Below are 12,901 nucleotides of genomic sequence, written 5' to 3'. Positions count from 1 at the left end.
AGGAGTTGGCTTGCTAGCATCTATGATACTGGACTTTTATAATTTAAAAAAAAAGTAACCATCTGAAAGAGGGCCCTTAAATAAACATTTTCCCTACGATGAACATGCATTTAGTTTTAAAAAGAAAACACGGCCTTAATCTGTATCCAGTCTGTTGTATTCAGGATGCAATATTCCTCCAGCGGGTGTTCTTCACACTTAAGCAGCACTCACTGTTGCAGAATCTGGCACAGCCCACTGCCACAAACATTCCCACATCTTAATTTTTCAATTAGCGGGCCCCTTGTTCTCTAAGCATATGCAAACACAGCAGGGTCCCCTTTAAAATGCAACTCTAATCTGCAGGCTAGTTAGAGTAAATTGGCAGGCTTGTAAACCTTGAGAAATCTGAATAGAGCTCATTATCAGTTTATCTCTGTTGACTGGCTTTTATATGAGAAGCATGTGTGAAAACTGAACTAAGATGGTTTTCTGGAAACAGGTAGAGACAGTGCAGACATGTTTGTGTGCAGTGAAAAAAATAACTTTACCGCAGTTATGCTGTGGGCTACAGCATACGGTTTAGTTTTTTTTCCTTGCAAAGTAGATTCATAATTGGGTGTTTCTTCAACTTCTGACACTTTTATGTCTCTAGGGTGGGTTTTTATTAACACTTAAAACTTTTTTTTCTTTTTGTTAGATCCAGATCACATTAAAAACTGTCTTGGAAAGTTTTTACCATGCATTGATTCATTAGTTTTCCAATACCTTTCATGCATAGATTTGATATATCTTTCAGTGAAAGTAATTTTAGTCTTACAGGATGAAAATCTAAAATAAATTTATAATTTTATTTTTAAAAAAGCATCTATTTCGGTGTAAACAAACATTCAAACTTTCGATATGTATGCTGTAGGCGAGAGATGCCCAATACGGCCAGCGGGCCAAAGTTGGTAACCTTTGATTTTGCCTGCTAACCAATCAGATTGGGACAAATGATGGAAAAAGTTGGGGTAAATCCCTTAAACAGAGATCGTCATTTCTAATTTAACAAAACCTTTTGTTTGTTTGTTTGTTTAATTGCTGAGCTACAAAAAAGCAATCTGAAAACAAATTTTTCAATTAAATGTTGTGAATTAATCAGATATTTTTAAAGGGTCGTGAAACCCTAAAATACAATTATTTTAGATGTTGACATGTGTGACATGTTGCTAAAGACACTATTAGGACACATATATTTCACTATATCAAGTAAAAAAAACACTGAACTCCATTGTGTTATAAATGGGATTGTTTGTACGAAGTACATGATGAAATGTAAACAAATATTTAAAATTATTAATTTGATAAAAGTGTTTATATTTTTAAATATTATTCAATTAGGAAGTTATAATGTAATACACTTTGGTATATTTAGGATCGGCCCACAACCCTCAGTTTGCGTTTAACCCCTGATAAGAAAGTTTGGGCACCCCTGCTGTAGGCTATATTACAGTGTCAAATGAATGAGCAAAGTAGCCTATTTAATAAAAATCATATATTGTTATTGATTAATCTTAAAGAAATACGTATGATATCATATTGTAGCCTGAACAAAATGTCACTTTCACCGTCATCATGGCAGATTTATGTCTCATTTATTTATTTATTTTTGTAGATGGTGGAAATTGAGATGGCGTTGAGAGACATAAAACAAACTAAATTATACAAATCTTCTGTGAAGCACTTATGTCTGCTTTTAAACAGAGTTAGTAGACCAGTGACAGTGTTTTAGGAGTATATTTTCACAGAACCAAAATACCTGAAGTTGAAGATCGAAACACGTGTGAGGGGTAAAAGTGCGACATCTTATAGAAGCACCAGCATCAAATATGCATCTGAAGACGTGTTTGAACATGGATAATGAGATCTGGCACTAAATTAATCATTTCTGAATGACAAACATTAGAAAACGCATCGTTACCTTGACTCGTGTTGTCAAACGCAATAACCGTCACGACGTCATCGGTATGCTCGGGTGTGTCAGACAAGTCAGTCAAAGCTGGAGCTCTCTTTAAACCAGCAGTGACGACTAGCGGGAGTCTGAGAGAAACGAAACGCTTCCTGTCGCTGTGAAGAGAGCCCTTTTACATATCAATAACTTTGTTAACATTTCTCTGCTTATAGTACGTTTATTTGTGTTTATTTGGCGTGTCGCGTTGCTAAAAACTCGAATGTGATGCATTCATACTGTCGTCAGTAAGCTTATATCAATGGTAAGTTTTCTTAAATAGTTTTAGCAGTGTGTTTAATGAATCGGTCCATTAATAACCTGACATGATCTCTGTTTTGATATTTAATATAACTGTAAGACAGATGGCTGGACAAAAGTCGGAAATCGAGCTTGATTTGATCCAAACTGGAGAGAGAAGCTCTTTGATAAAAGCTGGTAAGTTAAATATGTACACTAAAATGCTCGCACATCAGTTTTAGACACTGAAACCTCTGTTGTGCAACAATTAGGTACAGTAAGATGCATGAGAACAATGCGTTATTTCTCACTCATTTTGATATGGTTATTGATTAAAGGACGCCACGGTGCATTAGCTTTCACAGTTGTCAGAAATAGGTGAATCCTTCCTGTCCCCCATAATGGATGTGCTTTTATCCCTTTTCCCTATAAATATCCCTTTCCTTGCCCAGTAAATCCTTCCAAAACTTAAACTATTATTTTTGATGGCATAGCTACTCTTTAAGAAGGGGAGATTGGGGCTAGTTGTCACACTGTCTTTTACATACTTCATAGATGGTCCCTATACATTTATTTATTAGAAAGATGATATTAGAGATTATATCATGCATAAAATGCCTTGTGTGTGAAATCTATGCTGTAAGCAGCTGATAATGGCACACCTGAGAATCTGCTCATTTTGAAGCTGCTCTTTAAATCCTGTGACTGTTGTCAAAGAGCATGCGCTCTCATAATAAAACGCGAAAGATTAATCTTCTGCATCTGTCATAAAACACATTCACTTCGCAAAGCGAGAACACTGAAGACAAACCACAAAACTTTCTGGAGAAACAATTCTTTATCCTCTTTTCTAAATTATTCAATCTGAAGGAGAGAGAGAGAGAGAGAGAGAGAGAGAGCGAAAAAAAAAAGACCAATACAGCCCAAAGCCATTTTCATTTGTCTTTCTCCTTCTCTTTTTTATTTTGGACTAACAATGCAGATTCCTCTACGGAAAATATGTCCCGTGTGTTAATTAATCATAAGACATTAAATGTTAAATAAAAGAGAGAAAAGCACATTAAATAATTCATTTGGGATAGGTGGAAGAAAAAAATAAACAAGGTAGTGCAGCCAAAGCAATGATTCATTAATAGTTTGCATTCAGATCTGGCAGATTCATTATTGAATGATTTCTGGGCTTTCTTTGAGACCGGTGAGAGCAGAGGAACACATCTCAGCATGTTTTCTAGACAGGTCTCGATAAACATTGCTTCAGAATGAAAGACGTTTTGAAATGAGGACTGACATGGTGGATTAGAGAACGTAGATTCTTTTGCTTATAGTCAAGGATTTGTTACAGAGATAGATGTTTAGAGTATTTAAAGGTGGTGTATTTTAGATCTGTAAAAATTACACATTCTCCTTTGTTCAGAGATGAACACAAAAGCGCTTTTCAAAACAGTGTTAAAAACATTCAAGGGACTTTTGAGTGCCGTAACATGAAAACGTTTATGCAGAATTGTGGTAATGTAGATTTTTAGTGTTGCACTCCTTACTGTTATTGTTTGTTTGAAGCTGTGTGGACTCATCATTTATTCTACACTTTTCATTACAGTTTAAGTCAATAGGGAAACTCCTAAAAGGGCATCATAAAATTACCCAAATAACACTGACACTATATTTAGAGTTCATAGCTGAGAGGAAAACATAATTTATGTTAGGTTTGGGTCGATAGACGATGCCATCGTCCATCGCCAATGGCCGATAGACATCACGATGCTGAGCTGGCATCCTGATCCTCCGCCCCGCTCCCGTCGCAGCAGCAACCCGCTCCCTAAAAACACACATTTAAGCCCTTGTTTACACTAATACATCTTAGTTTTAAAATGGCATTTTAGAACGAAAAAGATTTATGTCCACACTGGCATTTCACCTAGCATTTCTGAAAAGATCTCTGTCCACACTACACTGCTGAAAATGCACATCATGCGACCACACACACACTCTGGCATGCGCTGCAGCATATGCGCACGTCTGAGCTCCAGGCAGTCAGCGGGTGCTTTGAGCACAAAACCCCAAAGAGCAAGGCACGTGGGACAGTTTATCAAGGATGTACCGCTGGATTGCGTTGTGATAAAAACATGATATTTAATTAATCTTGTCTCTATCTAACGACTTTTCGTTTTTTTTTATCTATCAGGTAACGTGTCACAGCATCAGTACACTGCTTCAATCTTTCACTTTCACGCTTGTACTTAGTAATTTTAGTGAAAACCTCAGATACTGTTGGTTGGTTGCTGTTGGTTGTGCACCACTTTTATCAACCAAGGTTGTCGACGCCATTATAACGACACAGATCACTTTGCCTATTCATGCCAGAGTCATGCGGAAAGAGTGATTGACAGGTAATTTGTGTGTAACTTATCTTTATTTATTTATGATTTAGTTATGGGTAAAAGGCGGATCAGGTAATTAAAACGGTAGACTAATTAATTTGTTATGAATTAATTAATTATTCATAAATAATTAATTCACTGCCACCTACAATGACGATGCCATCGTTCATCCTATGTTTCACATTAGACATCGTACAATGCCAAATTGTTCGACATCGCCCAACCCTAATTTACGTCTTAAAAATCCTACTTTAAAAGCAATGTCACCACACTAATTATTTGGACATTCTGCTATGAGATTTAAAGTAATGACAAAATTGAAAATTTTGGATAAACTGTTCCCTTTTATACTTCAGAGGATTATATGAAAACTGACAGTTAAACTAAATGAAGAGACACGTTTATATAGTCTTAATTACTAAAGGAGCAAAAATCCTATATAATATAATATAATATAATATAATATAATATAATATAATATAATATAATATAATATAATATAATATAATATAATATAATATAATATACAGAGAATCATAGTGGTGCAGTGGGTAGCACAATCGCCTTACAACAAGAAGGTCACTGGTTCGAGCCCCGGATGGGTCAGTTGGCATTTCTGTATGGAGTTTGCATGTTCTCTCCGTGTTTGCGTGGGTTTCCTCCGCGTGCTCCGGTTTCCCCTCACCATCCAAAGACATGTGGTATAGGTGAATTGAATAAGCTAAATTGGCCGTAGTGTATGTGTGTGAATGAGTGTGTATGGATGTTTCCCAGTGATGGGTTGCTGCTGGAAGGGCACTCGCTGCGTAAAACATATGCTGGATAAGTTGGCGGTTCATTCCGCTGTGGCGACCCCTGGTTAATAAAGGAACTAAGCCAAAAAGAAATTGAATGAATGAATAATATATGAGCAGTATCACACGAGTAGCAGTGCGATATGGTTGGAACGAGACCACAAGCCGAGTGCCTTAGTGTCCCACCAGTGACGATATACAGCCATATTGCACTGCTACTCATGTGATATTGCATGCATTTATACAACAGTTCGATGGCATAATCATGTAAATAAAAAAGTAAATCAAACACGAAGAGTCATTTTGTATTAGGAACTACTTTCTTCCGCCATTCCTTCACATCTGCAGCTGACGTCAGAACAGCAGAAGCCGTTACTAAATCACCAACATCATTTTAGAGCTAGTATTTGAATGATTCTATAGTGTAATGTCTAAAGTGATAATAAGGCTAATAATATAATATAATATAATATTAATAATTATCTCCCTTTTACTTTCTGTTGATCAAACAGTAGAAGATGGCACTATCAAAGCCAAGTTTGTGGGTTTGATTCCAAGTGAAAGCAAGAACTAGTACAAAAATGTGTACCTTCAATACAGTGAAAATTGCTTTGGAGACATACAGTAAGTGACATGCAGATTGTTCAAAGACGCCTCTTCTTTTGCAGTAACAGAGGTGTCCAGCACAGCACCTGGAAGACTCTCGCCCATTCCTGAGCTGGATCCCTGGGAGAGAGAAGCAGACGCGGGCTCTACAGAACTGACTTACTCCTTATGCTCGGTGGACAGGTACAGCAGCGCCTCCTCCTCCAGCAGCTCCCTGTCTGAGTCCCAGGAGAGAGAAGGTGAGTCACGCATCATCACACCTGGCTTTGCAGAGTGGCCAGCTTTCTTTCTCCCAGACCACTATAGTGCCCTAAAGTGCTCTAATGAATAATAATTACAACATCAACTGCCACCACGAATTGTCTGGGATTAAAATTTCAACTCCTAATTTTCTCTCAAACGAGCGGTGGTTTTATACACTGTCTTGTTTAAAAAAAAAATCCTTTGATTCTTTTATGAATTTATGTGTTGCCACAAGCACATAATTATGCATTTTTAAATTGTGAATTATTAAAAGGTATCTATAATTTAAAATGAAAACGAAGGAAAAGCATGCGATTTTAAAGCTGTCTACATCAGTTGAATAACTGAATTAAGCAGCACATTCGATTAAACTTACATATAGAGATGAATTATTTAAATCATGCACTGAGAACTCTTGTGCGTGACTATTATGATTCAATATGAAATTAATTAGAACAATATATTTCCCCTCATTCAGCCGGCAGGTTCAGATGAGTTAAGGTGCAGTCATTATGTCGCAGTGTCGAGCTTTACACATGCGTTACAGTGCTTTTCCTGGTACAATATTTAGAGGTTAATCTAATTCTTTCTCTTACTGTATGCTCAGAGGCAAGGGTATTTTGTCCCGCATTATGCTGAAATCTACTTAAAGGCTTGAAAGCCCCATTTGAAGCTTACTTTATTATATTTTTTACATAAGACCCTGGGCTGTGTGGAAACAGCTCTTCAAAACAGACCATCACATTAAGTTGACTATGCTGAAATCCTCCTAATTTCGTGAGTCTGTGTCATTCCCCTGTTTATTTAATCACAGCGAAATGCCTGTTTCTCTCCAGCAGAGCACAGATAATTTTCTAGAGGAAGAAACACCTATACAGACAGATGATAATTGATTACATCTACACACAGCTCTATTCCGTCTTTCTTTGGAAGGAAAAGGTGATTCAGTAAATTATGCATGTGTACAGAAGTGCCCAGCGAGAGCTGGGAGGCTTTTAAACTGTTGTATACAAGAGGTGCAGACAGACTTCAGGTCATTAAGGGCCTTTAAGTGTCTATCCCCATCAGCTGAAATCCCAAGGTAAGAGTTTTCAAAGAGGCATTTAGGGTCTATAACATGCGTAACACACTGTGGGCTTTTTAAGCCATGCCATGTCATTCTGAGCATTTGTAACATTTCTTTTTGTGGCATATGTGGTGGTAACAGTATCTCCTGGTGACACTGACAGATGTGATCATTTTAGTTAAGTTCTAAATGAATGCATACTATGATGTGCTGTGGCATATTATAATGTACTGTATGTGTAAAGGAGGGATGAAGCCTGCATTTTAATTAGGAAATGTTTACAAATTATTCAGCAACATATATACAGGGTTCATAGGGTCATGGAAAAACTGGAAAAGTCATGGAATTTTGACATGCATTTTCCAGGCCTGGAAAAGTTTTGGAAAAGCAGAAAAACCCACAAGGTTTTGGAAAGTCATGGAAATTACATGTACATTTAGTCATTTAGCAGACATTTTTGTCCAAAGCGACTTAAGCTGCAGTCACACAAGAGCTTATGCTTGCGAAATTCTGTCATGAGGCGCTGCGAAAAGGGGCGGGGTTAAACAATATGATTAGACATTAAAAAAGTGAGCGATTGCTCCATATTTAAATTTTCTTATTTTAAATTATCTTCTATTGGTCTCACTCAATCACCTGATTTGATTTCGAAGGTAAGAATTCACCAAGCTTGAACTTTCGAATGCAGTGAAATGCGAAACACATGCTTGCGTTTCTGGTCTGCCGCATTCGCATGCCTATGACTGGAAGTCTATGGAGTGAAAAGTGCAGTGCAGCTGACTGTAGCTTTATATTAGAAGTAGTTTTACCTACTGTGACTAGTTTAACAAACTATTATGATTATCTAAATTTAGTTTGACAAATATCTGTAAATTGGAATGGAGGTTAGTTGTTTTTACTTCTTTTCTTATCCTGGCCAAAAACATGCTCTCACATTATTAGTGCTGTGTTAGCATCATCTATTTTACATAAGATATAAAAATAAATTGAAACTATTGCGATTTTTATGATGTGCTGTAATAAATGTAAACGTTTCTGATTATTTACCACGTAAATGTAGACATTACATGAAACAATAGGTCATGAAAATTGACTTGAAAGTCCTGGAAAAGTCATGGAATTTTTGTAGTAAAAATGTGTATGAACCCTGTATAAAATAATCTTAGCTCTGCTGGAGACTCCACATGCAGTGTTTCAGTACTGTACCACACAGATGTTTAAGGGTGTTTCTTCAAACATGGACTCTCTGGCCCTGCGGACATTTAGAAGATTAACTCTCTTACTGAACACATTTATCTCACTAATTTATTTCATTATTTCACTAACAGTGTGCAAAATCTTAAAAACAGGCATCACAGGAGAATTATGCATCTCCGATTATGCATTTTGTGTTGATAAACATGCGGAGATACAAATGTCAGCAGTGGAAATGTCATTTGAAGTTGGTGGAAGTTTTTAACCAATCCTAATTTTATTGTTAGCATTTTGTGCATTTTAAATACACAATTAAACATAAGCTTTCTTTTTGCTTAATCAAAATACATGTCTGCATGAAACCATAGGATCTACATGTATTTAGCTGCATGTATTTGAAGAAACGCCTTCAAATAATGTTATTTGACTAGCCACATTTTTTATTTTTTTTATTTGGTCTGAACATTGTTTTATTTGTTTATTTGGATTTGAGGACAGACAGTTGACGTCAGAATTATTAGCCCCCCTTTGCATTTTTTTCCTTTTTAAATATTTCCCAAATTATGGAAATTTTCACAGTATGTCTGATAATATTTTTTCTTCTGGAGAAAGTCTTATTTGTTTTATTTTGGCTAGAATAAAAGCAGTTTTTAATTTTTTAAAAAACATTTTAAGGTCAAAATTATTAGCCCCTTTAAGCTAATTTCTTTCTATAGTCTACAGAACAAACCATCATTATACAACTTGCCTAATTACCCTAACCTGCCTAGTTAACCTAATTAACCTAGTTAAGCCTTTAAATGTCACTTTAAGCTGTATAGAAGTGTCTTGAAAAATATCTAGTCAAATATTATTTACTGTCATCATGGCAAAGATAAAATACATCAGTTATTAGAAATGAGTTATTAAAACTATTATGTTTAGAAATGTGCTGAAAACATCTCTCCGTTAAACAGATTTTGGGAAAAAAATAAACAGGGGGGCTAATAATTCTGACTTCAACTGTATAGCTAGTATCTGTACCTATTTTCTGCATATGTAAATCTCCCAATTTCAAGTTAATTACTTCCTAGTTGTAATTAAATGAGAAATGCAAGTTTCCAGATGAACTTGCAATTAGTCAAATAAAATAGCAATTCTGTGAAGAAAAAAAATGACTTCTTACTCTTGTTGTTTAGAGCTCTGTGCCGGGATTGTGCTGAACTGTCTCTTCTGCCGATTCTACGACATGTTCCTCATGCTACCTGAAACATGCGAGCGGGCTGCTAACTCCATCTGCCCAACCTACATGCATTTCTCACCACCTGTAGAACCTGCACACAACACCACCTGGAACTGCAGTTGTGATTTTGACTGTGGCCTTATGGACGCCTGCCATGAAACAGGGGAATGCCTTGAGCTAGCCATGGAAATTTCAGAGGTTTGCTTTCATTGAGGTGCCTGCAAAACTGAAGACATCATTGGGAGAATACTTCACAATTACAAGTCCCTTTGGGAGGGAAAAAGTTGCTCATTTTTATCCAAGAACTCTACTGTGTGTGTATGCAAGCTAATATATGCTCATTTGGAGCATGCTATAAGTGCTTTTTGTGCAGCTCGTCCAATTTTTAATAGCTTGGCCCATTAACTCACATCAATGATCAAAGTAGTAAAAAGTAGTAAAGTGCAAAGTAGTAAAGAAAGACCTCTGATTGGCTAGTTTTCTCCTAATTAACACAAGAACAAAAAGTGTTATGCCTTTATTGACGGAACTGATCAAATGCAAGACAATAGAAATGAACTTGCATGCACATCCAGATGCATCAGAAACTTGATAAAACAATCCTATCAGCCTCAGTTGTAAATAGTTCTACACAATAATAGGCCCTTTTGTCAACCTATGTCGATTTTTATCACAATGAAGAGCGAAGTGGAGAGAAAAGGCCTTCTCTGTGTCCCTGTGTAGATGGCTTGTTTAAACTAGAGTGCAGTTGTTAACAGCCGGTTTGAGACAGTGTTTTGTAGGACACTTGTCCTTCTAGGGCCCATCAACCTTTGTTCTTCGTTCAGGAAGACTGCTCTCTCGAGTGCACGGCGACGGTGTAATAGATCGTTTTTTGTCAGCACCAGGCTCTCGTCACATAATGGGGAAAGCGACACTTTTGTGCGCGTGTTTGTGTGCATGTAACTGTCGTCGATTTCAGGGAGAGGTCAAGGTAAGGGAACGATCACGCCAAGGAGTATGCTGGATGGTTATTGTGCAGTCGTGGCTTGCTAAACATTTGTTTTCTGCTATCAGGTAGAGATACCCACGGAGTAACCTGATTGTTCAAACAACAGGAAAACCTCCGTGCAGTTACCTGAGAAATAGGCAGTGCTTGTTTCCTAAAAGTTAATTCTTAATTTTGAGTTAATAAAAGTCATGGCACAAAGAATTGTATGACAGTTATCAATCTACTAGGGTTGTCACGATACTGGAATTCGGTACCAAATGATACTGAAGTTTTATAAACTTCATTTCTCGCTAACATTTAAGCGCTGCTGAGCACATTCTTAATCAGTGCTGATTTCCCATTGTGTTTACAAAAATGACTGTGATTGGCAGTTAAGGTCATCAGTTCACCGAACTCACTAGCATCATCAATCTAGACTACAGGTGTCAAACCCAGTTCCTGGAGGGCCGGAGCTCTGCACAGTTTAATTACAACCCTAATTAAACACACCTGATCAAACTAATTGAGTCCTTCATGCTTGTTTGAAACCTACAGGTAAGTGTGTTGGAGCAGGGTTGGAACTAAACTGTGCAGAGCTGCTGCCCTCCAGGAACTGGCTTTAACACCTGTGGTCTAGACTGTTGTTGATGATGTAATGGTGTGTTTTCTTCACACACTTGGGGTCTTTTAGTTCAGAGTGCCAACTATGCATCATTTAAACAACACCGCCTAACTGAGTATTGTTACTGACCATCTTAGTCTCATTATGAACACAGTGCACATCTTTTGATGGCTAATTCCAGCAGGATAGCACACCAAGCACAAAACTCAAACTGGTTTCTTGAACATGACAATGAGTTCAGTAAACTCAAATAGCATTCACATTCACTGGATTCCAGTCCAACAAAGCATCTTTGAGATGTGGTGGAAGGAGAAACTCAAACCAATGATGTGTGGACAAATCTGCAGCAACTGTGTGATGCTCTCCTGTCGATATGAATCAATGTCTGAGGAATGTTAATGCCTTGTTTAACCTACTGTGGACCACATAGAATTAGTTTGTAATGTAATGTGTATGTACTGTATGTAGCCCATTTATCATGTATGGCCATACACCCAAAGCACTTCACAATTATGAGGGGGGTCTCTCCACACCACCACCAATGTGCAGCATCTACTTGGATGATGTGATGGCAGCCACAGGATAATGGCGTCAGTGCGCTCACCACGCACCAACTATTGGTGGAGTGGAGAGACAGAGCCAATTCAGTGGACGGGATGATTGGTAGGCCATGATCGGTGAGGGCCGATGGAGGGAATTTAGCCAGGACACTCTTTACAAGAAGTGCCTTGGGATTTTTAATGACCACAGAGAGTCAGGACCTCGGTTTAACATCTCATCCAAAAGACGGCGCTCACTGACAGTACAGTGTCCCCTTCACTTTACTGGGGCATTAGGACTCACACAGACCACAGGTTGAGCGCCCCTGCTGGCCTCACTAACACCACTTCCAACATAGTTTTCCCATGTGGTCTCTCATCCAGGTACTGACCAGGCTTAGCCCTGCTTAGCTTCAGTGAGTGAAGCTGCGGTCACACTGGGCTTGCGTCAAGTTTCGAATGTCGCTGCGGTGCAAAGTTCAAGCTTGGTGAACTCTGACCTGCGAAATCGCATCACTTGACTGCGTGAGACCAATCGAGGATCAAAACAGGACCTCTCTGGACAGAAATTTAAAACATGGAGCAAATCGCTCGCTTTTTTTAATGTCCAATCATCTTGTTTAATCCCGCCCCCTTTTGCAGCGCCGTACGACAGAATTTCGCACTCACAAAGCTCAGTGTGACCGCAGCTTAACAGGTCTCGGGGTGCAGGGTGATATGGCTGTGGCGCATATATATTTAATGACAAAGGAGGACCACCAACACGCTACTAGCAAGGTGTACCTACTGTATTAAAGTACCACATTTATGAGACATTCCGCTGACATTTATGCTGCTTTTATTTACCTACACTGTAAAAAACCCTGTAATTTTACGGTTCATTTGGGGTGCTGAAAAAAAAAGTAAAATAAAATACATAAATTTCCTTAAATTTAAATTTCTGGTAAATTTCTGTAATTCAACCTCTGTTATTTTACAGTATATTTCTGTAATTTAACAGAAACGGCCATTATTTTCCGTTTTTTTCCAGCATCCCAGCTGCTGGAAATAAAGAGTTA

At 37.8% G+C, this 12,901-nt stretch overlaps 1 protein-coding gene across 2 annotated transcripts; it reads left to right on the top strand.

Annotated features, from left to right (window-relative positions):
* Positions 1-2,049: 2,049 nt before the first annotated feature.
* On the top strand, positions 2,050-12,664 carry mdfic2 (MyoD family inhibitor domain containing 2). Of its 2 annotated transcripts, none has more exons than XM_056459137.1 (4): positions 2,050-2,234; positions 2,331-2,407; positions 6,056-6,226; positions 9,669-12,664. In XM_056459137.1, the coding sequence occupies exons 2-4, from the start codon at positions 2,335-2,337 to the stop codon at positions 9,923-9,925; spliced, it is 501 nt and encodes a 166-aa protein (XP_056315112.1). In that variant the 5' UTR covers positions 2,050-2,234; positions 2,331-2,334; the 3' UTR covers positions 9,926-12,664. The 2 variants fall into 2 exon arrangements, with proteins under 2 accessions (XP_056315112.1, XP_056315111.1); XM_056459136.1 differs by having other exon boundaries at positions 6,050-6,226.
* The last annotated feature ends 237 nt before the right edge of the window (positions 12,665-12,901 follow it).

Source organism: Danio aesculapii, chromosome 6 (genome assembly GCF_903798145.1).
Source record: "Danio aesculapii chromosome 6, fDanAes4.1, whole genome shotgun sequence".
Lineage (NCBI taxonomy): Eukaryota > Metazoa > Chordata > Actinopteri > Cypriniformes > Danionidae > Danio > Danio aesculapii.
The sequence above is the reverse complement of the archived record's forward strand: the minus strand, read 5'-3'. Positions and strand labels throughout refer to the sequence as shown.